Source organism: Delphinapterus leucas, chromosome 16 (assembly GCF_059928025.1).
Source record: "Delphinapterus leucas isolate spDelLeu-1000000601 "Yukka" chromosome 16, BTC_Dleu_Yukka2, whole genome shotgun sequence".
Taxonomy (NCBI): Eukaryota; Metazoa; Chordata; class Mammalia; order Artiodactyla; family Monodontidae; genus Delphinapterus; species Delphinapterus leucas.
In genome coordinates this window covers 41,625,870-41,653,305 of record NC_143144.1, presented here as the reverse complement: position 1 = coordinate 41,653,305, position 27,436 = coordinate 41,625,870, and the positions used below count along the sequence as shown (strand labels likewise).

Here is a 27,436-nt window from a genome sequence, read left to right as displayed (position 1 = left end):
CCTATTACAAAGACTCATGAAGTTTATAATCTCTCATCCTCTTCCTCTATCAAGTGCCCTGGCTCTAAGTTAGGGCTCCCATACATGTAGGGACGACTCCTGGTCATCTGTCTGGCATTTGCTACCTCTGGGAGTTCCTGCCCACCCATGAAAGGCACAAATAGGTTTCTTTTCTAATGACCCTAAACCATGGTCCCACCAAGGCTAATCAAAATATGGTTAAAAAAGCAAAAACAATAACGAAACAGTGAAACATTTATTTCTGTTTGGCAGTATTAAGCATGATTAAAACCAGTACAGAAAAATACTAAGTACATTGGGTAAGAAGTGAGCTAGCTGTTTCAGTATATGCTTTTTATAATTCAGTTAAGACAGTGAGCACAGAAGACAGCATCATTAACTCAAGGATGTAGCTGAAGGATACCCTGTACACTCTACTGGCCTCCAAAGGCGTTCAAGGGATCATCAAATATGTTGGACACCTTCTGTTCAGATCTTGATTCAGGCACTGTCTGTGAAGATCGACTTTTTGGTTTGGTTGTCTTAGCCTGGATACCAGAGGAGAAGATATCATCTTTAAAAAGGAAAAAAAGAAAAAGAAAGAAAACAAAAAAGAGTTGCTGAATAGGCAAGAAAATGGGTGCTTTTAAGACACATCTACACAAACAACCAAAGACTCAAGTCTGACAACAGTATGGGATACCAAAAAAACACTAAGATAGAGCCAAGCCTCTTAGATTCTGGTCCTGGTTCTGCTACTAAGTTTTATGATCACATACAAGTCACATTTTCTCTCTCAGCATAATTTTCTCAGCTACAAAGCTGTGTGTGTGCACATGCAGAAGAGGAAAAGTGGAAAGATAACTGAATCTCCAATCCAGCCCCTGACTCTACCATCTATGCATTATACTTATTTCTACATTCTTTTCCCATTGCATTTTAAAAGGAAAAGGCACTAAAAATAAGCAAAGGGAAATCCAACACAGGTCACCCTCATTCAGAATAAATGCATCTGTTTGCAGCACCTAAATGCTAAGCGTGTAAGTCTTTATGACTACACTTGTGTTTAATGTTTCACTGACTCTAATTTAGCTCCATGACTCATTTTACTCAGTAATGATAGTAACCCAGTAATGTTACTGCTAGAATTCTATTCTACTGAGATTTTAGCATGTGTACATAAAGATATGTATGTACAAATGTTAAAGATTATGGCATCATTTGTAACAGAGAAAATGGAGAAACAATCTAGATCACTCTCAATAGGCTAATGGCTAAATATAAAGCAACAGTATACAGCTACTAAAAACAAGGGAGTAGATCTCTATGTACTGACATGGGGAAACACTGAAAAAATAAGTATACACTTATATGTATGCAAACCTATATTACTGTCACCATATCTGAAAGGGGACACACCAAACTCTCAATAATAGTTACCTCTAGGGCTAGCTTTTTACTTTTTACATTTTACAAATAGTATTAATCTATTATAACATGTATTACTTTTCTTGTAATAAAGTCTCTTCTGTACCTTGTAGTGGGAAGCAGGTAGAGACAGAGCACACTTGCTTGGGGAGTCGAAAAAGTGTGGCTTTGCAGTACCAGCTTTCTCCCAGTTAACCCCAAGGTCCAGATGGGAGAGAGGAGGTGGGGGAGTAGGAAGTGTATATGGCCTCAGCCCGAGTCCTATGCACTAACACAGGACATATCAGAAGCCCTACATTTTGGGTTATGGGGCATTCGGCTTGCCCAGGAATAAAGTAGACATTATACTATGGAGAGAAAATGAACATGTTTACAAACACAGAAGATCTTTGGTGAGAGGTAAAGTCTGAGTTACAGCCTGCTTTCCTATACAGTCCTGCTCTCCTCCTGCACTGCCCCTCCATTCTCCGAACCACTAACGCTCACTCTCCAGCTAGAAATGCATCACACCCAAGGCAGCCACCTCAGCCTACTTTAGCATGTGGGGTAGTTTCTGATCCTCCTTTCCTGACATCAGTGTTCAGATTTGTCATAGATGATTGGCAGGGGGCACACTAAGAAAAAAGCTAAATTATAATTGAAAGTCAAACTCTGGGCTCCTTCAAACTCCTTCATATCCATCATAACAAAACACTGTTTCACCAAAATGACTAGGCCATTTACTCATCCACCCTCAGTCTATCTCAGGAGTATATAGCAAGTCAAAGGAAACCCACTGGGGAACACTTTCCAGGAAAGGGTCAAGACAAAGGTAGCAGGAGAAATATCAAGTCGCTGAACAGTAATGACTCTCTCTGTCATATGCAGAAAAGTAAACTTACCCATATCATCGTCAAATATAGACTTAGCTTCCACTTTCTTTTTGGACTTTTCTTTTGGTTTTACAGTTAGATCAGCAAAGATATCAATGTTATCATCAAACAAGTTGGAGTCAAACGTTCTTTCCTTCTCTCTTGTTTTTTGTGAGGCTTTCATTGCTTCTGTAGCAAATATATCATCCTTGTAAACCAAAAAACAAGCAAAACAATTTTAAATCAAGTTTTTACTTTACTACATACACTAATTTCAACAAGTTGTATAAATGCAAACTGCCACAGGGTTCTGGAACAGCCATGTGAGCTGCCCCTCTATCGGGAATTGCTACTCCAGATCTCTGCCTGGCATGGTCCTTCTCCTTCTTCTAGTCCCAGCTAAACCTCGAGCCGTACAGAGAACCCTTCTCTACCAGTCCTACCTGAAGGAGCACCTCCCACCCCAACCCATCACTCTGCCCCACTGCCCTGGGTTGTTTTCTTTAAGACCCTTAACATTACCTGAAAACGTTATTTATATGCGGCTCTGTCTATATCCAATTCCCCTCCCTGAGAGCTCTGGGGAGCAGAGCACTGGTCCTAGTTCACCCTGTGCTTCCACTTCCCAGATGCTCAATAAACATCTGCCCGAAGAGTGTCACTGAAGGCCTTACCGCTTGCGTTAAATCATCAGCTCCAGCCAGGGCCTGTTTCCCCAAGAACCAGAGGTTACACACTCAGGCTGTAGAGATGCTACTTTATCTATGCTGACTGCAGCAATAGCTAGATAAAAACTATAAAAATCAAGACTTGCAGCAATGGTTATGGCCAGAAACAAAATAGAAAACCGCTTCTGAATAAGTTTCAGAGTTACTAATAAAAGAACCTAATTATAATTACTAAGCAAGTAGATACAGGGCAGCAACCAAACAGGTTTAATGCAATCTGTGGCTCAAATGACCCAATCAGGTATTTTCCTTAACAAAGAACCCTGCACAAAAATGTATTGTTATGTCCTATTACCTACCTCAAAAATATCTTGTGCTTTTGTGATAACATCCTGCTGACTGTTGGATGTTGACTCATTCTTCTTGCCTTTCTGGTCTGTAAAGAGATCCTCCTCATCTTCCAGGAGAGGGAAAGGATTTGTTTTCTTTGCTGGTTTTGGTTTAACAGACTGAAAGAGATCATCATCACTGACTGCCTCACTGAGAGCAGGAAACATGGGGCTTTTTTCTTTACTTCCCCCTGCCGGGTTGGCCAGGCTGTCTGCTGCCTTCACCTTGGCTTTTCTTCTCCCCGTGGACTGAGATGCAATGCCCTTGGAAAAGATATCTCCAGAATCAAAAAGGTCATCCTCAAGAGGTTGACCCAGAGATTTCACAAAGGGGTTTCTGTCTGTCCCAAGCACAGGACCACCTGCCCAAGTTGGAATGGCAGCTGCCACGGCCTCCTCAGAGCTGTCTTCTCCACCAGCGGTCCTGGGCTGTGGCTGAGGACCATCTGGTGAAATGACGCCATCTGCCAATTGTGCAACAAATCCCCTGGGGATACTCATGTCCTCAGCCTCACTGGACTCCTGGGCAGCCAACCGCCGAGCTGTGCGTGTCTGTGGCCTGCGCTTCGCTCTCACTTTGACCCGGGTCTGCAATGGCAAAAACCACATGCTGACCTGATGGTTTTTTAAAAGGTGCTCAAAACTAACACAGCGAGTCATCAGCAACTCAAAATACTGTTAGGTTGTCAGGTTCCCCTCAATCGGGATATTATCTAAGACAGAAGAGGTTAGTTCTTAAAGATTTCCAAAGGCGTTTAATAGCTCCTAGTACTCTAAGACTCATTCTTAATCCTTCAGTGTCCCCCATTTTTGAGTCTTTTGAGGGCAATTTCTGTTCAATTTGATACAAAAGGCTTCATCTGCCACTGGAAGCCACACTGCTCGTGCCACACTGTCCTGTGTCCCACAGCGCGGCCTGGACCCTTACTTCTCTGCCCTAAGTTTATATGTGGGTATCTTTCAAAATGAGAAAGAAATCAGTGGGATTCTGGCAATAAGCTTTACTGGGGGATAGCCTAAAATCAGGCTCCAGAAACAGGGAGATAAGATGATAAAGACAGAAAGGTAATCTCAGATGCTCTTTTCTTCAAGTCAACAAACACTAAATCCAAATTTTAAATATTTCATGTAAAAAAATGTGGCTTAGGAATCAGAACTTTCAATATAACCTCAAAATATGAGTCACTTATTAGCAATAATGCAGTATTTGTAATATTTTTCCAACACATATCATCAAGTAGTTTTAAGAAGGCACAAGCTACTTTGGGCAAAGTACTTAACTGTAATTTGCCTATGTCGAAATTTCACGAATTATTTCAGGAACAATTTAAACTTAACAACAACAAAATAAGCTAACAGAAAAAAAAGAAAGGAGGGATGTTTTATTTTTCATAAGTAAAACAGGTTTGGAAACACTTGAAATGAATGTATTTGCAGGGTCATCCTCGGTACTGTTGATTACTCGGATAACAGCTAAGATTTGAGAAGGAAGACTGGACAGAAGAAAAGAGAACCAATTGAAATAAAAGTAAAACCTCAAAGAGGTTATGGTCCATCCAGCACAAGTCCACAGTCCTATGCAACAGTGTGACAGGACTGTAATTGCCACGGGATCTCAGAGAGGGAGCCCAGGACAGGGGCAGGAGGGGAATGTCACAGAAACTGTGAAGTTTGTGCAGAGCTGTCGATGAGGAAGAGCATTCCTGACAGAGGAAGCAGCACGAGCTGATGGCAGCAGCACGTTGGGGCATGTGTGTTTGGGGAATGGTTCCTGGTGACTGGACGTAGGCTGACAGTGTGGGGCGACTGGTGGGAAAGCTGGAAGCTTCGGTTAGCACAGACTGTAAATGGCTTTAATACCAAACCAAGGAGCTTGAACGTCCTCCTTTGAGCAGTAAGGAGACGGCAGAGGAAGCAAACAGTAAGGACATGACCTGCTCAGTGTTCAGAAGGCCTCCAGGTGGCAGCCAGGAGTTAGTGAGCTAGCTACTGAACAGAATGTAAATGTAACAAAGGCAGGCAGTGGAAGAGTGGACACAGAACTAGGGAGGTGGAAGGAGGGCGGAGAGGCTCAAGGAAAGATGAGGCGCCTCCTTCAAATGAGGAATCGGGGTCAGCCTATCGTGTGCAACTGATGAACTCGGAAGAAACATACAAACTGTTCTGGTTTTAAAAAAAGCAGGCAAGCAAGCAAAGGTGGTTTCATCACCTTGTTCACACTGTGTAAGGTGTCTGCCTGAGCTGGGAGGTCAAAACTCACGCCGGCCTCCCCACTCCCGGGAAGAGTGGGCATACTTTCCAGACTGTGGATTCTCCCAGGTTCAGACGAAGGAACGCCCAATTCTGGCAAAACAGACTTCATTCCAGAGATCTGGGGAGCCGCTGTAGGCAGCAAGGCTGCTGGGTTAATTGCTAAATTTGCCTAAAGAAGAAAAATGAAACTTACTCTGTATGTTTTCTTAAACACAACAGTCTACTCTTATTACTGTGACACATGACGAAAGACTTGGTGTATGTAATATATAGTACGAGAGGAGAAAGAGAAAGGCAGGGAAGTCTCCTGATCTAGTCTTAGAATTAAATCAGAGGGCTATACCCCTGTGCCCACCACAGGACCAAAGAAGAGATGTTACAGACGCAGCACACAGGAAGCAACAACCAGAGGGTGGGGGAGAGATGAGAAAACGCCTGGCAGCAGCTGACAAAAGGAAAACCCAAGAAACTTTACAGATGCCACAAGACTGGCAATGAAGGTTCCAGACATGTTATAATTACTTGAATTTTCCAGATCCAAGGGGATGGCTCTTTGGTTTTAAATGGAGCGGGACCTGGTGAGTCCTGTGTGAAATTACATTCAGTTAAAAATCCATTGGGGAAATAGAAAAGTGTCTCTTGGATTACACATATGCCTGAAAATAAATCTGTGATGGAACAAAGCTGTTGGTTTCTATAATTCTATAATGGGAAAGGCATTCAAATCTCTCCTGGGGCCTCAAAACATTTCACTAACATTACTTCATTTGTGCTTCCTTATCTGTTGTGTAAGTGGAAGGCTGTAAGACCACACATGGAGGAAAGGGAGACAAAGATCATGAATAAGATTCATAAGAATTATAGTGTATCAGAGCTCCAAAACTGGACCAGCTGGAAACATGACCATGCCGGTTATCTCACACAGCAAATATTAGAGAGCACACAGAAATTCACCCAAGCCTAATGCACTAGTTCTAGAAGCAAAAGAAGCTGAGACTTGAGTCGCTGGAGATGTGTGAGTCCTAGTGCCTCATTTTCACAGCTCAGAACACTGAGGCCTCAATGAGACATCCAGGGACAGCTGTAAGCCAGGACCAGAACTCACTGTCTAGCCCTGCTCTGCCCTCAGGAGGAGCACCACAGAGAAGACTGCTGAGGATGGAGGCCTAATAGCAATGATCTCATAAGACATAACACAGAGAGGGGATCAAGAAAGTGGATACAATTCATATTTAATTCTAATGGAACCCTACTCCAAGGTAGCCCAAAGGGAGAAATGTTCTAGTGGGAAGATCTTAATCCTACCTTAACTCTATCTTGGAATCGAATTTGCAGGTACTCCACAAGTAATAATGATAAGTATGGATTCATGGAACCAGTGTGGAGTGAGAGAGGAGAAATGAGCAGGGGTTTAAAAAAAAAGTAAACAAAGGGGGGTAGTCCTAGTTGCTATTTTCTCCTTAATTAAGAGAACTCTGAATGACCCCGGGGTCTGCATGATGCAATTAAACTATACTACAATGCAAACAAGAGCTGAAAGTCCTTAAAGAGATCAGTTCTAACCTGAGGTGTTTCCGATTTCCATATGCCTTTTTCTTTGATACCTGGAGTGGATTCAGGATGTTTCTGGTTCTTGAAAGAGGAAACAGAGTGGTCTTTTTTCACTACCTTCTTTTCTGGGATCTTCAAAAGCAAAGAATACCCAAAGTCTGTCAAATATCTTAGAAATTTTAAGGAAAAGTCACAATGCAAAAAGAGAAAATAGCTTCTGACTTTTAAAAGTCATTTCACAAATGAGGGTTGAACAAACAAATTTAAAGGCAGCATTTCAGAAATAGAGTTCTAAAGACCAGGCGTCCTCTCAGTGATAAAGAGAAAATAGAGAGTACTTAAAAATCTACTGGGGAAGGGAGGGAAATGACACACATGGCCTCACACTCAGATTTACAGCTTTGCACCTGAAAGGCATGAATATTTTTTCACCATATCATATGTACTGGTCTTTCAATGAACAACTTAAAAATCAAACAGATTTGTAATACGGTAACAGAGCCTGGGTTAGTTAATAGTTTAACGTTAGGAAACATAAGATGGAGACAACCTGAACACCATCATGAGCACATTATTTGCTGTTCATTTACTAGTGAGCATTTTCCTTAGTCACATAAGGGGACATTCATTTCCTTTCCCAGAAGCCTTCCCACACACCGCAGTATTGAGAGCAAAAGTCTGATACCAAAGGATGAGACTTGGCAGAGCTGAAAAGATCATCATCTTCATCATCCCCAAACAGGCTCCCAACACTTGGCTCTAACAACTAGAATAGAAAAAACTTAAATTCAATATCCAAAACAAAAACAATTTACAAAGAGAGTCAGGTGAGCTACGGAGACAATATTTAACATAATAACAAAGCTGTGACATGGAGAACCATTTGGAACTGACCCTGGTTTTTTTGGTGCCGGAGAAAAGGTCAACGTCTGGGTCATTGTCCTTCTGAAGCTTGTGACTAAAAAGGAGCTCTTCATCCTGAAAGACACCTGTGCTCTTGGGGCAGGCATTAGCATCAGGACTCTAGGAAAAAAGAGGGAAGTTCATGTATTTTATAGACTCCTAGGGCTTTACCTCAAGGAAATAATATACAGCTACAAAGATGAAACAACAAAGATATTCTTTGTGGCTCTGTTTATAGTGGCTAAAGGTTGGACACAGCCTGATTGCCCATCAGAAGGGGAATGACACAGTCACATAATGGAATACTTTGGGGATACTAAAAACAGTGGAGAATATATTTACAAAAACAGATAACATATACATAATCTGGAAAGATCATCTTTCAACCTTTGTGTAGTATCTGAATCTGAACTGTTTATTTAAAAAACAATCCTTAGTTCCATACTGAGTAACATTTTAGGGGTGAAAACACATAAAGTTAAACAAGTTCTCTCCATCTCATGCCCAAAGGGAAGAATGAAACAGCAGCTGACTTAATACCAGAAATTACACAGAGTGGTCAAGCACATATCCCTAACTTCTACATACCAGCATCTTAGGCCAAAGAGCTGGCACGGGTGTGATCAGCCAACCTTCTCCTATGCCCGTCCACCTTCCACCCCACTACCTTCAGATTCCAAAGAAGTTCTTTCTGTTTGCTAGGGTATCTGACATTTGAAAGTTACTATCACATTACTTGGTTTGATACTATAATGCCCCAGACTTGACATTCTAAAATTCTTCCCTTTCTTTAGTATCACAACCACAGACAGAAACAAACAAAAAAACTCACTTCTGACAAAATGTGTCACATTAAAAATTAACTAATAATTATTATTGATTACACATCAAAATTAGTGTAACATAGCAAGTAAGGTTCAAAGTTTTACAACCATGAAAATCATATACAAAATCAAACACAGTAAGAGACTGGAAGAAAATACAGCAAATTATTCATATTCACTGTGTGTAGCTCTCATTTATAAATGGGGCTATCCTACTGGTATAATAAGAAAATTCATAAAACATTTGTCATAAATATCAACATGGACTATATCCTTAGTTTGATTTACAAAAAATTATTGGCAATCTATGGCCCATCACCTGTTTTCTCTTTTTTTAATACTTCTATTGAGATAAAATTCACCTATTTAAAGTGTGTAATTCAGTGGTTTATAATATATTCACAAAGCTGTGTAAATACCACCACAATCTAAATTTAGAACATTCGCATCATCCCATAAAGAACCTCCAAACCTACTAGCAGTCGCTCTCCATTCCTGTCCACCTCTTTCCCTAGACCCAGGCAACCACTGATCTACTCTCTCTCTCCATGAATTTGCCTATTCAAGACATTTCAAATAAATGAATTCATACATAATGTGTTTGTCACTAGCTTCTTTCATTCAGCATGTTTTCAAGGTTCATCTATGTTGTACCATGTATCAGTAATTCACTTTTTATTGCCAAATAATATTCCATTGTATGGCTAAAACACATTGTGTTTATCCATTCATCAGCTGATAGACATTTGAGTTGTTTCCATCTTTTGGCTATTATGAATAATACCTGTTGGGAACATTACATTCAAGTTTTTGTGTGAACTTATGTTTTAATTTCTCTTGGTTATATACCTAGGAGTGGAATTGCTAGGTCATGTGGTAACTCTTATATTTAAGAATCTGAGGAAGCACCAAATTGATTTCTGAAGTGGCAGCACCATTTTACATTTCTAACAGCAATGAATGAGGGCTCCAGTTTCTCAACATCCTCACCAACACTTGGCCATCATCAAAAAAGTCAACAAGTGATGGTAAGAATGTGAGGAAGCTGGAACCCTCCATTCTTCAGCAACTCACATCACACAACTGACACTGTGAAATGAGACTCTTTTATCCTTCTAAAGATTTGAACCTTTACAGCTTTTTGCTCACCTTTCCTACTTCTTTCTTCGGAGCTTGGAAGCTGTTTTGATCTTCTGTTTTATCCTCTTCCTCATCAAATAAGCTAAGAACAGTTTTGGTTCTAGTTTTAGCTCCTCTGTCCAATGGGGATGATGCAGAAAATAAATCAGAATGCTTGGCTGCTTCCTGAGTAGGTACATTCAGAGATCCTTCCTGAAAATGGAAATAGTAAGGAAAAAAAATGAGTAACACCTGGAAACAAAAATTCTATTGTGGGGCCTCCCAAGCTCCTCATTAATTCAGTAACTGTCACACCTGCACGTTTCAGGGCATGACAGCTAATCACACCTACTCCCAGGTAACAAAACACTCAGGCCAATTCTTGATCGGCCACTCCAATGGAGAGTCTAGTACAGATAATTCATAATCAAAGATGATTTTTTCCAATCAGTTTAAAGCCTATATTTATAACTCCTTCCAAACAAGATACATATATATCAGTTATAACCATGAGCCACATAGGTTGCTCATGAGCTATAAATAACTTCGAAGTCACAGGTATGACACAAATGCCAATCACTGGAAACAGATCATATATTTCCTAATATTTAACTAACACATAACTCCAAGGGAGAGGCCTAATTGACAGAATTGGACACAACTTGTAGAAGGCTTATACTGTATTATGCAATTAGAAGAATCTCTAAAATAATCATAAAATGCAACATTTATTCATTCAACAAGCACCACCTTTCAGGCAAGATACCATTGACTGTAAGAATCACTGTTCCTGTATGAACTGCCAAGAAAAAAAAAAAACAACTCCCAATTAAACATGCCATCGATTGTGAGGTGCATCCTAATTTCAAAGTGGTTAAACTATGAAGGAAATATATACTTCTTTAAAGAAAATATGTAATTTTGAAAGTGCCTACTATGTGCGAGGTAATAAGCTAAGCACCACAGATGCAATGGAGAGCAAAACGAACATGGCCCAATCCTCAAAAAGCTTATCCTCAAGCAAGGGAGACAGCAGTACAACAAGCAGCTAGAGTTCAAGGGGAAAATGGGCTACAGCAACACAGAAAAGGTCACATTGAAACAACAAGAAGAGAATGTCACACAGTGATTCAGGTATAGGTAAAATGTTTGCATCACTGTAGCCCCAAGAAGCCTTGACAGGAAAAGTATGTGCAACATTCTTCACATAGGCCCTAGAAGAGAGAGTAAACCTAGATAGCTGAACACACACAAGCAGGAGAGTACGAGAAAAGTTAGAAAAAAAGAAAAAGTAGACAGAGATTGAAAGAACTGTTGATTCCCAGATGCAGCCAGCAGCCTTATCCACAGGCCTCCTGCAGGAGAGGACAGCCCGCCCAGGAGAAGAAATTTAATGCTTTAGAAGAAAGCCAAATTTCACTTCACTCTGTAATTCACAGCCAACATCAAGAAAATGTAAAAGATTGGTAAACTAAAATCTTCTTAAAGCTGTCATTGTAATTTAAGTACAGGTGGGACTAGAAGAGAGCAAGGGGAAACAGACTACGGAGAAGAGAGCCAGTCAGAAAGCACAGACGTGCAGAGAGAAAACCGAAAGGAAAAATGAGATGAGACAGAGAAAGGCAAATGACACAATGACCATAATAATGTAAAATGGGAAAAATGCACATCATTGTGTGCGGACATATGCCTAGAAAAGAGATGGAGAGGCAAGAGCAATGTTGAAGGTCTCCCTGAATGGCAGGATCACAGATTTTCTTCTTCATACTTTTCAGTGTTTTCAAAATTTTCAACAAATGAGCCGTTTGTTTTCTGTGGTAGAAAAATGTAAGGGTATGTGTGTGTGTGGGTGGGTTTTACAAGAACATGTGAGAGACAAAAATATCAGATTATACAAGAAAAAAAAAAGTCCACCTTTCCTGACTCCTCAGCCACACTAGCTCTCCCAAATTCTGACGACTCCTTGGCGCTCTCAGCCTTCTTAGCCACCGGTTTCACTCCCAACAGTGCCTCCTTCTCTTCTTCATCACTGAACAGCAGAGGTGGTACGTCAGGGGCAGTCTCTTTTTTCTATCAGAAGAAGAATAAATGACATCCTCAAAAACAAACAAACAAAACGTTTGCCTGACGAGCATGGCAATGTATAGAACAAGCCAGAAGAACAGTCCTCTTTAAGGCATTAGCTAAACTTTGGGGTCGGGAGAGACAGGACAGGACAGTGAAGGGGGCACAAACAGGGAGAAGCAATACCACCACTACCTCAGACTTGCAGACAGTTTCTGCCATCACAAGGTCTGCACCTGTCTCCCTGCATCTGTTAACTCCTTGTGTGTGCCATGGCTTAGATCCTAACCTCTGCCACCCAATCATTAGTCTCTCCTCTCTGCCTCCCTCCCCTTACCTTTCAGCTGTATGACATCATCCAGAGATGTCTTGCTAAAATAAAACACCCACCAGATTACTTCATCTCTCACCCCAAACCTGCGCTGTGTGCATTAAGCAAATGCTAAACATGACAATCAACTGGCCCCTCTTTATGACCCTCATCCATCTGCACCTCATCAATCCTCACTATTCCTTAAACCTACTGTAAACTTCCACACTTCCACGCTTGATCTGCACTGTCTAGAGAAACAAACCCTCCTCATCTTTCAAGCAAGGCCCAGCTCAGATGTCACCCACGAAGGTTTTCCTGTTCTCTTCAGTAAGTATCAGGCGCTTCGCTGATAAGAATATTTATGTCTATACCTAGCCCTTAACTATACTTTCCTCCTAATTTACGTTAATAGCTATCGTACATCTCTTTGTCCACTCATTTGAAAGGATCATGCAGTATATTTCCACAGCCAGTCACGGTGTTTTATATCAAGCGGGGGCTCAGCACAAGTTTGTGAGCACTTTGCCCCATCTCTCATCTGTTCCTTACCTGGGAGGCAGGGATTTCAGAGATTAGGGAACTGAGGTCACGTGACTTGCCCAGAGTTATTGGCATCCTTGGGGCAAGTGACTTATCAAAAATGCTTGAGGGGGCTTCCCTGGTGGTGCAGTGGTTGAGAGTCCGCCTGCCAATGCAGGGGACACGGGTTCGTGCCCTGGTCTGGGAAGATCCCACATGCCGCGGAGCGGCTGGGCCCATGAGCCATGGCCGCTGAACCTGCGCGTCCGGAGCCTGTGCTCCGCAACGGAAGAGGCCACAACAGTGAGATGCCCACGTACCGCAAAAAAAAAAAAAAAAATGCTTGAGAGAAAAGCAGTAACTCTATCCTACTAACTAGACTAGATGATATGAGGAAGTAAGCTTTGAAGCAATATCTAAATCGAGTTAGGTAGACAAGTTTGGGAAACTAAAGAAGAACATGACTGATTATGATAGAAAAAACTATGAATAAATAAGAAGAATAAGGTAAGCAAATTTTTAGTTATTGTTAGAAAACGGTCCGTGCATCATCATTAGAACTTGAAATAAAAGACTGGAAACCCACAAAAGAGTTTCAGAAGAAATAAAACGAAGCCAAAGTGATCAAAGGAAAACATGTTTGTGGGATGTGCTGGACTCACTGAAAACTATATGTAATGTCGATGCAAGTGGATCAAGGTAAAAAACGAGACTGATGTACAGTGGACCAAATTCTCCCTTCATATAACTATGGTCCTTAAACCGAGGAAAATGCCACCCAAACTACTGATTTTAAATCTTCCTAAAGATAAGCTGACTCTTCATCTTCATTCTGAAATTAATTTCTTGATAGGTTTACAGTTGAGTTGTATTTAACTTACTTTAAAATATTCTAGGATCTCTAAACAAAAAATATACTTTATATGTTGCCTAAAGGCGATCAAATTTCACAAATGGTAAAACTCAGGTGTGCAGGTTGTTCTGCTACTTAAGATGCATATCTTTGACCTTTTGTCTTATTTAACAATCATAATTACTACAGTTTCAAAGAAGTTTTACATTTCCAGAACCTTCAAAATTCATTAGATTACTGCTCATTTATCCAGGGTAGAAGTTATTATTTATAATTTACAAAGAAAAGCCACTCAGATCTTCTGACTCTCTTAACCATGAAGCCACTTTAGGGAGATGCAAGTACAGGTAATTCAAAGAAAAGCTTATGAGCACTCAGAAGCAGTGGCAATGCTGCAAGCTTTTACCACAAGCTGTGCACTTAATGGGACCGTGGTGAGGAAAGAGTCCCTAAATCAGTAACTGGCATGGGCCTGGTCTGGGAACAGGACAAGTTAACACCTTTACTGGGTCTGAAAATATGAAGAATATTTCCAGAAAAAAGAGACAACAACTTCCTCTGGAATATTTTGGGACAGCATGAGTCACCAAGAGTGCATGGCGAGTTAAGGTGGAAAAGCTGAGTCTACTTTGAATGAAATTACAGGTGGCGTGGTAGGTTCAGCTACAGGCTCAGCTTGACAGAGGGATGACAGGACCGGGTGGTCTTTGAGAAGATAACTTGGGCAGCGGCAAGGAGAGATGAAGAGAAGGAGCATTCACAGGCCAGTTAAGAAATTATCTCAATAGTCAAGGCTAAAGATGACAAGACTGTAGGGACGGGAAGAAACATTCCTAACAAACTGGCAGGAAACAGTGATGACCACCCCATCAAAGGAGAAATATTCACACATGTCCTGGTGTAGTTATTCAGTGGAATACTATATAGTGATCAAAAAAACCCAAAAAACAAGATGGAGTTTATGGAAATGAAAAACATGCTGCAGGATTTTTTTAAAAAAAGATGCATAAAACTGTAAAACATGATCTCATTTAAATGAAAAAAAGACAAGAATGCCTAGAAACAGGCATGAAAAAAGCACTGACAACACATTGTTACCAATGATTACGCTAGGGAGGAGTATGGAATGGGGACTTCGTATTCTCTACGCATGTTTTTTCATTTGTTTGTATTTGTTTTTCACCTTGACTACCTTTTTTTGCTTTCTTTCTTTTCTGGGGCATGAGGGGGCCGCACCATGCAGTTTGCAGGACCTTAGTTCCCTGACCTGGGATTGAACCCGGGGTCATGGCAATGAAATCGCCAAGTCCTAACCACTGGACTGCCAAGGAACTCCCTCTATGCATGTTTTAACCCTTTTTTAAGAAGGCATCCATGTATTACTGTATAATTTAAAATAAACTTTAAACAAAAAATATTTAGGAGATATGGAAGAAGAGCCAGGTACGGGTCTCTAGAAAAGAGGAAGTTCTAGGCTCCTCAACTGCCATTTCCCTCCTTCACTGTACCCCTTAGGGTACAATGTCCCGTGGGATGTGCAGGCATCGGGGACTGCACATGGTCACCCATGACCACAGTGGGAAGGAGAGAGTCTTCCTCATCAAGCAAGGGTGGAGGAGCTGCCTTTTTAGATTCTGTGGCTGCTCCCACATGGGGGGAATCTCGGGGGGTACATCCCTCCTTCCCTGTCTTACACGTCTTTCTGTCTCTAACACATGCCAATTAGAGTGGTCTGAAGTTGGGGTCGAAGGCCCTCAACAGCAGGCTATGACTCTGCTTGATTCTTGGCCTTTGAGGCTAACCCAGCTCAGGTAAAGGAGGTCTCCATGGGGTCTAGCCTGAGAAGCTCTAAAGTTTCCTTTGGGGCTGTTGGCAATTGCCAGTTGGCAATAAAATGCTGCTTGGCCTCACTTTGCTCTGTGTGCACACACTTACATATACCCACATAGGGAATGTGTTGGGGAGGGATGAATGACAGGCCAAAGGCAGGATTCCAGTATCCCTAGGTTCCCAGGACAAATATTATCATAATGCCACCTTCCTCTCATTTCTTAATAGTCCTTTTGATATAAAAAACATGAAGACTTGCTAAATCTTTTAGCTTAGGCGATCATGGTTAGTGATGCCATTTAGATGTAACTGCTGGAAGACTATTTAGACTAGATAGGCACTGATGGACTTTTTTTTTCTCATCACATACTTTTAATTTTTTAAAAAAACTTTAATTGTCATAAAAAACACAACATTTACTATCTTAACCATTTCTAAGTATAGAGTTCAGTAGTAGTAAGTATATCCACGTTACTGTACAACCAATCTCCAGAATTTTTTCATCTTGCAAAACTGAAACTCTGTACCCATTAAACAACTCTCCATCCCCCAGCACCCCCCTCAGCCCCTGGTGATCACAGTTCTACTGCTTCTATGAATTTGACTACCCTAGGTACCTCGTGTAAGTAGAGTCATACAGTATTTGTCTTTTTGTTGCTGGCTTATTTCACTCAGCATTATGTCCTCAGGCTTCATCCATGTCGTAGCCTGTGTCAGAACTTCCTTTCTTTTTACTGATTCACTATTAATGTAAACCAGGACCAAAGCGTTAGTACTGGAAACTTGCTCCTGTAAGGAATAACCTGTACATTAACTGGCCTGGTCTAATGTTAGCAGAATTCCATGCCACCGGGGCTGGCTGAGCCCGGCAGTTCCTTCAGAAGGAGTGCAACAGCGCTGTCCCCTGCTCTCCCCTGAGACTCAGACGCCTACAACTGACACTGACGGGGCCGCGTGATGTGGAATCCTTTTCTCCAGGCTTTGCACGCGTGCTTCGTCGGTAAAATACCACTAACCAGAAGATGTCTATCTAAAACCAGGCAAACGAGTTTTTCCATAAGACTCAGTCTCCAAGGTCAGGTTTTAGGACCTGTTTGAGGGAAGCATCAGTATTCACAGAACATCACCTCAGGGTTACTTCCTGGGTCTAACAGGTTAAGAATACCGTTGTTGCAGGAGGAGCAGAGGCGGGAGGAGAGCCAAACAGAGAGCTTCCACTGTCACAATCATCTTCAAACAGGAGAGATGCTCTCTGGGTCTTCTTTTGGCTATACAAACAAAGAGTCAAATTAAAGGCAAATGTGATTTACAAAATACAATATTCTTTCTAGGCCACACCTACAGGAACCCACCTACCACCAAAACACCCGAGTCATCCGTTGACCTTACACAGTTGCAGCAAGAAAAACCTTTGAAGTAGGTGCAATTTGTGTCCAGCAAGTCATCACCCGCTGTCTGGCATTCTCGTGTAAAAGCCCGGGGCCCCCCTCATCTTGTCCCTTTGTCAGTTACTTTTGGATCAAGGTAGGTGCACTAGCTGTTGGCTTTGCCAACGCACACAGCACACTTAGCATTCACAAACGTAGCATTCTCTCTCACCATTTCCTATGGCAGAGGAAGAACCAGGGAGCCCCAATGCCTATTTCCAGCGTGGTCAGGAAGGCGGCTGTCAAGAGATCTCAGGGCCAGAACCTGGTTCAGGCTGTGACCTGTGGCCTGGTGCCACCTCAGCCACTTAACCATGTCTTTCCAAGCACCTCTGTGGGCTTCTGTGCCTTCCCTTCAAACCCTAAACCCATCCCATTCTATCCCCTCCACACAAAGTCTCTAAGAAGCTGGGAAAGCTCATCTTCACTGTTCACCACAGCAATATTCACCCATCTCTACCCCATGTTGGGCAACCACAGCTGAAATCCAGCCACAGCTCTCCTCACCACCTTCCTCTCACCTGTCTTCACCTACCTCCTCACCTAGGCTTCCACACCAGCCCCTAGGGGCAGTCAATAAATGTCTTCCAGAATAAATATTGATCAGGACCTTTTAAGGAACAGAATCATAAAAGTAAAGAAACACAGGGAGGCCTAGCACTGGACATGGGCAGTCCCAAATAGAAAGTGTTCTAATTACAGAAGGGTCATGTTCTAGTTTCTATACTATGTGATAAGGAACCACCCAACTAGCAGCATACTAGAGAATAATCAAAGTAATGAAAATTCCAAATTCAATGTTAGCTAGATAAAAATAATACTAGTCATTTCAGTATCCATCTACTTACACTAAAAATAATTCGCATATATACCCATAAGTATATGTATCATAATCTTTTCTCTAAGTTTAATTATTAACAAAGCATAATATAAGGTTATTCATTAGTTTAACATTGGATGTCTGCCTACATCTTAAAATTGCCTAAGGATCACACTGACTAGGGAACACAACTAACCAAACAGTTGAGCATACTTACACTGGACACTTACACTAAAGGACAGTAAAAAATTAGGTCTACACCCTGAAGAAATTATAAAAACAAAGAGCCATACACAGTCAGGTAAAATCTAATATGCCTTTAAGGATATACACTGATAAAAATGTACACAAATTATAACCAAAATATATGACTACTAAGTGATGATCACAAAATATTACAAAAATAACAACAACAGATACCTAAAAAGCAAAAACCTTATTAAGCTGCTACAGCAGAAGAAAAATCTTATGCATGATTTTCTGAACAATTTCTAAAAATCAAAACCAAAACCAAGCTACCCACAGAAAAGAATCTGATGCCAGATTCTGAAGTTCCAAGCTAAAGGAAAGCTAGTTAGCTTTCTGGACATAGTTACAATAGATAACGACAGTAAGTCCTTAACCTTGGATCTCATTCCACACCCTCCGGCACGCCTCCCGTGGCGATCTGTCCTCAGAAGAAAAATATGCAGCTCAGTGAACTGGAGTATTTCTCATTATAAATAATGGGGTAGTAAGTATTTTGATTCATTAAAAGGGACAGATGTCAAAACACATTAAGATGACTACAGAGTTTATGGCCTACACCAGGACACTTCTGAGAGTGAAAGGGAAAATTATTAATCACCAGGCTGAAATGACAGGCACAAAGCAGGCCTCTCCAGACCAGCAAGGATGTTTGAGTGCCCTACTTACAAGGCAGTATTTCGCAACTTTGTTAGGGTCACAAAGCTTCTGTTTCTTTTTTTAGAACGGGTTTGAGTTACAATTTACATACCATAAGAGTTACCCTTTAGTAGTGTGCAATTCAGTGACTGTTAGTATATTCACAGAGTTGTACAACTATCACCATAATGTGAACTCACAATATTTCCATCAACCTAAAGTGAAAGCCCATACCTGTTCACAGGCACTGCCAATTCTCCTTTCCCCTCAGCCCCAGACAAACACTCATCTACTTTCTGTCTCTATGGATTTATCTCTTCCGCACATTACACACAAATAGAATCACACATGTGGTCTTCTGTGACTGGCTTCTCTCAATTATCACAATATTTTCAGGGTTCATCTATATTGAAGCATGTATCTGTACTTTATCCCTTCTAATTGCTGCATAAGAGTCCATTGTGTGGATATAACACATTTTATTTATCCGTTCTACAGTGGATGAACTTTTGAGTTGTTTCCACTTTTTGGCTATTATGAATAACGCTATGATAAACATTCACGTGCAAGTTTTTGGGTGGACGTTTCTCTCACGCATATTCCTAAAAACTGAAATTGAGTCATGTGGCAACTCCATGTTTAACTTTTCATGGAACTGCTAGGCTGTGTTCCCAAGTGGCTGCACCATTTTACGTTCCCACCAGCAATGTGTGAGGGCTCCAATTCCTCCACATCCTCTCCTGCACTTGTTTCCTGTAAAAGATTTTTTCGAGAATCTGATGAAAGCTAGCATTGCTGAAAGCTGGATATTGTGTGTAATTGGTACTGGGACATACACATGAAACATGTTTCCTGATCTCTAGACCTGTGACCATATGTGTGTGGTGGGGGCAAAGGGAGGGGCTGCACACGTAAATAGGTAACTTCTATACAGTGTAGAAAATGCTCAAGTGAAACAGAGCTGGGGGTGGGGGGTTAAAGATGGAGCCATTTTTGCTTTAGACTCTAACCCTATTTCTTATCTTTCTCAGCTGTTTGGGTTAAGGCAGGCTTCTCAAAAGAGAGGGCTTAAACTGAGTCTTAAAAGAAGCTGGCCAGGGGCTTCCCTAGTGGTGCAGTGGTTAGGAATCCACCTGCCAATGCAGGGGACACGGGTTTGAGCCCTGGTCCGGGAAGATCCCACATGCTGCGGAGCAACTAAGCCCCACGTGCCACAACTACTGAGCCTGCGCTCTTAGAGCCAGCGAGCCACAACTACTGAGCCCACGAGCCACAACTACTGAAGCCCACACGCCTAGAGCCCGTGCTCCGCCACAAGAGAAGCCACTGCAATGAGAAGCCCGCACACTGCAACAAAGAGTAGCCCCCACTTGCCGCAGCTAGAGAAAGCCCGGGCGCAGCAATGAAGACCCAACGCAGCCAAAAATAATAATAATAATAAAAAAGTAAATAAATAAAATGCACAACATTTAAAAAAAAAAAGAAGAAGAAGCTGGCCAGGGAAGAAAGGAAGGAGAGAGTCCCAGCAGAGAGAGAGAGAGCAACAAAAATAAAGGAATGAAATGTCATTTCCCCTACACTCATGACAGTAAATTACATTTCCGTGCTTACAATGTACCAGCTATTGCGCTAAGCGTTTCATATTGGGATTTCATTTAATCCTCTCAATGATCCTATGAGAGAAGCACTATTATCATTTTTGTTTAACAGATGAGAAAACTCAGGCTCAGAGAGGTTAGGTAACTTGTCCAAGGCTATTCAGAGAGCAACTGGCAGGGCCAGAATTTAGTATCAGGTATTGGGATTCCAGAGCTTACATTCTTAACCAGAGGCCCAATATACACCCAGGGGTGAAGTCATAGAGCCCAAAGTAGAAATGGCAACATCTGAAGAGATAAGAGTCAGAGACAGAAATATGAGACATTTTTGAATCTATCAATTCAGTATTAAAGCTTAACCACACCAATGCATAGGGTTTACATGTCCAATCAATTGCCTCTTTATGTTACTACCATTCAGTTAAATTTCAAAGTAATCATTTAAGGATCTCAAGAGAAAAAGAAAAAAAATACATATATCTTCAAGGGAGTTATTCTGAATACACAGCTAATAAGCAGCATATTACAATACCAACCACAGCCCACGCTCACTCTACATCAGGGGTCCCCACCCCCAGGCCGCAGACCGGTACCAGTCCTGGGCCTGTTAGGAACCAGGCCGCACAGCAGGAGGTGAGTGGCAGGCGAGCGAGAGCGAAGCTACATCTGTGGCTCCCCATCGCTCGCATTACAGTCTGAACCATCCCCCACCATCCCTGGTCCGTGGAAAAATTGTCTTCCACAAAACCGGTCCCTGGTGCCAAAAAGGTTGGGGACCACTGCTCTACATAACCTGCCACCCTTTAGTCCAAGCATTAACATGCAGGAGCGCCTAAGACCAGCTAGGGGTTACCAGCAACTGGTGTGATACAGCACAGCTCTGCAGAGAACCAACTTACTAAACAGGATGTTTCTCAATGCTGAGCAGATTTCTATCCAAACGACAAACTTAAGTAACTTGGACAAAACTTTACATTCTTTAGGGTATCCCAGGGAAAAAAACAAAAAAGACAACAAACTGTACTTAAACCCCTAACAAACTAAGAAAAATAGTATTTTAAGGTTAAAAAAAAAAAGATAAGTAGAAGAAATTAGGTAAGGATCCATGAAGAAAAACATTTCCCAGTACCAGGGGAGAATAACTTGCAAGTGAAAATCAAAGACATTCTCGTTTATATGATTACCAGGTGATGAATGATCGGCATGTCACCCCCAGCAGCTGACATCTTGCACATCAAATACCTTCACCTATTACCATAGACACTGATGAAATGATTTCTTACAATGATTGTCTCACCTGTCCTTAGCAATAGCAAACAGATCATCCTCATTGTCCTCCTCAAAGAGGCCCGCCTTTTTCACGGCCTTAATCTCCTGGTCTTGGGTGGTCCCAGAGTCCCTAAGTTCTCCTTTAGGCTTGTCAGATGCCAAGTTGGTCTGTGAGTCAGTAATATTCCACTGGTCCTTAAAAGATAAAATATATGTTAAAATCCTCTGGCCATTTATATTAAGAAACCTGAGGAGTAAAAAAAAATTCACATTTGTTAAACTAACTTGTATTTAAACTAAGTGTATCACTTTCGAGGGAAGCTTATGTCCAAGGCTTTTCATTGAACTCAAATCTAGACAGCTGGGTTCTTTGACCTCCCCAGACCTTATGGTGTTTCCCTCCATCACGACCTGCCACAGTGTTTCTCTCTCTATGGTCCTGTTCTGTGTTAGGACAAGGAAACTTCTCTACTTTAGAGATCAAAATTAGTTATACAGGGGAATGAGAAGATACAGGAATGTTTAAAAAAAAAGAAAGTCGAGAACTCTCAACTTTGGAGGAAAATGATATTTAAATTTAAAAATCCCAAAGCAAGCTGGGAAAAAAAATGTATAATAAGCTCATGCAATGTAAACAAGACACAATGAAAGCTGCTAGCGACGCTTTTACCACAAAATTCTGAATCCGGACTTCAGAAAGCAATTAAGGAAACCCCGCCTGGCTATGCTCACCCCTTCAAATCAAGGATCTCCTGAGCACTTGCTAAGTGGTCCTGGAGTCTAGAGCTTTGCAAATCAAAGTGGGTTCCACAAGCAGCAGCTTCTGTTATACCGAATTTCTACCCCACTTTCTGAATCAGAACCTGCATTTGACACAGTATGTCCAGGTGATTTCTTCACACGTTATAGTTTGAGAAGTGCTCCCCTAGAGCAGGGGTGCTCAACAGCGACCACATGCTAGAATCCCCAAAAGAGCCTTAGAAACCTCCAGTAACAGGCCATACCCCAAACCAATTAATTCGGAACCTCCAGCGGTGGAAGCTGGTATCAGTACTCTCCAAAGTTCTCCAAGTGATCCCACTGGGCAGTCAAAGCCGAGTCACTGTTCTAGAACCCTGGTTATCTTTACTCTGCAAGTACTTTTGCTCCCTGCTTAGGTAATATTTTTATTTTCCCTGAACCACAGTAATACTACAGAAGAAAAAATTCAACTGATGGTTGGCCATTACTATAGGGAGAACAGCCTACTAAGAATGCTAGAAAGAAAAAAAAAAGGAAAATCCATTATAAATTCACAGACTTCAGTAGAAAAAGCAAATTATGTTGTGTCATTTTAAGTTGCTTTCAATTAGAAAAAATGAACACATCTATCATTTATCTGCCTACATCATACCCTCATAACTTACCTATAATGTTAAAACAGAGTATTATAAAATAGGAAGATTTTTAATGCTCACAGCTTCTAATATCACCATATTTAGTCTTTTTCTGTACAGCTAAATCTGAACAGCTGCTAAACTATATTCTCAATTGGCTCTGTTAATATATATCCGAATAGCAAATGGAAACACTGTTAAGACTCTTATAAAAAAGGAATTAAACGAGCATAGACCACTCCTACCTCGTCTAGCTACCGTTCTTGGTTAACGAAGCACAGCAATCATTTAACAAAGTAAAGTACTGGGAAAACTGGACAGCTACGTGTAAAAGAATGAAATTAGAACACTCCCTAACACCATACACAAAAATAAACTCAAAATGGATTAAAGACCTAAATGTAAGGCCAGACACTATCAAACTCTTAGAGTAAAACATAGGCAGAACACTCTATGACATAAATCACAGCAAGATCCTTTTTGACCTACCTCCTAGAGAAATGGAAATAAAAACAAAACTAAACAAATGGGACCTAATGAAACTTAAAAGCTTTTGCACAGCAAAGGAAACCATAAACAAGACGAAAAGACAACCCTCAGAATGGGAGAAAATATTTGCAAACGAAGCAACTGACAAAGGATTAATCTCCAAAATATACAAGCAGCTCATGCAGCTCAATATTAAAAAAACAAGCAACCCAATCCAAAGATGGGCAGAAGACCTAAACAGACATTTCTCCAATGGAGATACACAGATTGCCAACAAACATGAAAGGATGCTCAACATCACTAATCATTAGAGAAATACAAATCAAAACTAAAATGAGGTATCACCTCACACCAGTCAGAGTGGCCATCAACAAAAAATCTACAAACAATAAATGCTGGAGAGAGTGTGGAGAAAAGGGAACCTTCTTGCACTGTTGGTGGGAATGTATATTGATACAGCCACTATGGAGAACAGTATGGAGGTTCCTTAAAAAACTACAAATAGAACTACCATATGACCCAGCAATCCCACTACTGGGCATATACCCTGAGAAAACCATAATTCAAAAAGATACATGTACCACAGTGTTCATTACAGCTCTATTTACAATAGCCAGGACATGGAAGCAACCTAAGTGTCCATTGACAGATGAATGGATAAAGAAGATGTGGCAAATATATACAATGGAATATTACTCAGCCATAAAAAGGAATGAAACTGAGTTATTTGCTGTGAGGTGGATGGACCTAGAGAGTGTCATACAGAGTGAAGTAAGTCAGAAAGAGAAAAACAAATACCGCATGCTAACACATATATATGGAATCTAAAAAATATATATTGGTTCTAACGAACCTAGGGGCAGGACAGGAATAAAGATGCAGATGTAGAGAATGGACTTGAGGACACGGGTAGGGGGAAGGGTAAGCTGGGATGAAGTGAGAGAGCGGCATGGACATATATACGCTACCAAATGTAAAATAGATAGCTAGTGGGAAGCAGCCACATGGCACAGGGAGATCAGCTCGGTGCTTTGTGTCCACCTAGGGGGGTAAGAAGGTGGGAGGGAGATGCAAGAGGAATGGGATATGGGGATATATGTATACATACAGCTGATTCACTTTGTTGTATAGTAGAAACTAACACACCATCGTAAAGCAACTATACTCCAATAATGATATTTAAAAAAAGTAAAGTAAGGCCTAACTCATTTGAATTAGCATATATTATAATTTGAGGGTGATACTTATTTTATTCCTAAGCATTTTGAAAAGATTAATCTTTAATATACTACAATAAATATCTTTCTTCAAGAATAGAAAGACAGTCTTGTGAACATAGTCTTTGGTGACCGAACTTCACTAGATCTAAATAGGCAGAAAAAGAAAAGGTTTAGGACAGCTATAACTCTTAAATCCATCAAACCATCTCCTACTCTTCTCTAGAAAATAACTTTCAACCCACCTCCTCATCACTGCTGAACAGTAAGGCAGATGCTTTCTTTTTGGAAAGCTCAGAGGGCTTTGTTTTCTCTTGGCTCTGAGTTAGTAGAGATGATGACTGCTTCTTAGCAGCTGGAGCCCCAAAAAGATTATCCTAGAAAAACAAATGGCAGAAGAGTATGACAACTTTGAACACATAAAACAAAAAACTGAAGACATTCTCTCATGTCAAATTAGTAGAGAATAAGTCTCCAGTCAAGTGAAGAAGATATATCACACCTTTTGGGGGGAAAAAAAAAATCACACAATACTAGTAAATGCCACTTCTCACTTATGTATAAATCCTACAACAACAGCCTACAATTTTCTCTAACTATATTCATCCATAGAAGGGAAACAGATACCATAAAATTCAAAGGCGGAACACCTGGGAGGAAGCAGGAAAGGGAATAATGTGAGGACAAAGTCATAGAAATAGGAAGGAACCTGGCCCCGCCCAGTCCTCCTGTGGGCGGGCCCGCTATGCTCAGTAGGGAGGGTCCAGAGCCTGCAATTGGCCTGAGAGCAGTACAGCCCCCTGTGGCAGCCAGCAGCCTGCACCTTTCTTTCTGTGAATTAGAAACCAGACCAATGCATAAAGAGAAAGATACAGGGAGGTTTCTCTACTCTTTCACATTTATGGAAGACACACACCTGGGACAGAGGGAAGGAATGACTTGTGTTTCTGATTAATTTCAAAGGGACAATACAAACTTAAGAAATAATTTACTAAATAAAATCACTGGCCTAGTAAGAGCTGATTCTTATAGGTTCAACGGCATTCCCAAAGTACCTATTAAGGTACTTTTATTTAGGTAAAGGGAACAAACCCATAGAACTTGGCCCGTGCCCAAGTTAGACAGAAAAACACTCTTAACAACATACTACAGCAGGTGAACAGTCCTGAAGTGTAAAGACTGGATAAAGGGAGTCTTTAAGGAAAGTGTGGGAAGGTAGGAAAGGCCGTGAGACTAATGAACTGGCACTCACTGACAGAGCTAACATTTACTACGCACTTACTATGTGCCAGGCACTGTGCCAATGGCTGTGCATTAGCTGTTTTAGCTGTCACAATGACCCTATATACTATTAAGCGAGATGAGATTCAGAAAGGTTAAGTTACTTGCCCAAGGTCCCTGATTTGCATGTGGTGGAGCTAGGATATGAACACAGGGCTCTGATGCCAAAGCCCATGAGCTCAGCCACCGCGCAATACTGCATAAGAGCAAAGGTTTGGTTTGTCTTCCCTCTCATTTCTTTCTCCCACTTTGCTCTCATCCAGCGTGGGAAAGAGTAGCAAGGTGAGGACATGGTTTCCTTCTCCTCTCCACTCCCATCTTATCCAAGACGTTCTTGTAGATCATTGGGTTCCATCCCCTAAAAAGTATTTCTTATATGAAGATTTTAAAAGTGAAACCTACAAAGCCTTGCATAGAGCTGGGTCAAGAAATCTAAGGCCCTGCCCATTGTGCAGTTAAGAGAACTTACGAAAGGAAATAAAAACTGAAATAAAAACTGAAATGTTTTTGTTATATAAGCCTCAGAAAGCTTGACTGCTTCCCTATCACCTTGTTCTACTGTATGAGCCTCTGGTTATAAAGCTACATCAGCAACAGTTTTCTACTAATGGAAAACTTGATTATCTTGTGTTGCAGTAACAATGTTTACCTCTTCATCTTCATCATCGAAAAGCGAGACCGAGGTGGGGAGTTTGCTAGGCAGGAGAGATGCATCTTTCGACTTACTCACACTTTGAGAAGAAAACAAATCCTGTTGGATCAAGATTAAAGTTCCTGGTTTATAAAATATACCAGTTTTTAAAGTATCAGATATAAAACACTGAAGTTTATGACATGATGGCTGCCGTGCATCCAGGTCTCTTTGTCAAAGAGGGAAGCTCGCTGACACAGTCCTCGAGGAACACGCATCAGTCCATCCTCACTGCGTGCAGGTGAGAAGGAAAAGACCCACATGTAACTCCACGTGGCGTCACTGGAACCCAGAGGTTTTGATACTCTCACCTGGATGATTAAGGCAGGGGAAATTTTTCCAATCAACTTCCTTACCACGCTTAAAAAAATAACTTCCTTTTTCTGTCCAGAGAATCAGAGAGATTAAACAGATTTAATAATGGAAATAGAAGCTAGATTAACAAATTATTGGATCTACGACTCTGTTTTATTTAGTTATATCCTCTTTCCTATAATAAGAGTATGATATAATTTCTTTTAAATAAATACAAATTAAATTTTAACTTTAAACTATTTGGCGTTCTTGAACGGCAGCTAGGAAATGTTGCAAATTAGAGAAAGATCTGATAGATTCTGAAGAAATTTCCAAAATGTTATAAAATGTCAGCCTGTAATGCAAAGAAAGATCTGCAAACTGAGTTGCATGAATCAGAAACATGAAATAGGATAACTATTCCCTCAGGATGAGAAACTTCAATACATAAGAGACAGGCAAATAGGACAAGAACATAGTTTCTAAGACCTCTGGATAATTTTTTTTTAATCATGTAATCAATG

General features: G+C 41.0%; 1 protein-coding gene across 18 annotated transcripts in view; it reads right to left on the bottom strand.

Annotated features, from left to right (window-relative positions):
- Window positions 1–237: 237 nt before the first annotated feature.
- Window positions 238–27,436, bottom strand: part of WASHC2A (WASH complex subunit 2A) — a 56,154-nt gene continuing 28,955 nt past the window's right edge. For 5 of the 18 annotated variants that reach the window (XM_022564460.3, XM_030764558.2, XM_022564458.3 and 2 more), the window contains 14 exons: window positions 26,577–26,678; window positions 24,892–25,023; window positions 21,593–21,759; window positions 16,731–16,833; window positions 11,901–12,056; window positions 10,017–10,199; window positions 8,035–8,163; window positions 7,826–7,906; window positions 7,153–7,272; window positions 6,112–6,174; window positions 5,546–5,758; window positions 3,307–3,924; window positions 2,310–2,487; window positions 238–574 (listed from right to left, as the gene is read on the bottom strand). In XM_022564460.3, coding sequence (XP_022420168.2) covers window positions 435–574; window positions 2,310–2,487; window positions 3,307–3,924; window positions 5,546–5,758; window positions 6,112–6,174; window positions 7,153–7,272; window positions 7,826–7,906; window positions 8,035–8,163; window positions 10,017–10,199; window positions 11,901–12,056; window positions 16,731–16,833; window positions 21,593–21,759; window positions 24,892–25,023; window positions 26,577–26,678 — 2,385 coding nt within the window. In that variant the 3' untranslated portion in view covers window positions 238–434. The remainder of the gene's footprint in view (window positions 575–2,309; window positions 2,488–3,306; window positions 3,925–5,545; window positions 5,759–6,111; window positions 6,175–7,152; window positions 7,273–7,825; window positions 7,907–8,034; window positions 8,164–10,016; window positions 10,200–11,900; window positions 12,057–16,730; window positions 16,834–21,592; window positions 21,760–24,891; window positions 25,024–26,576; window positions 26,679–27,436) is intronic. The other 13 variants (XM_022564464.3, XM_030764559.2, XM_022564465.3 and 10 more) reach the window with 9 other exon arrangements.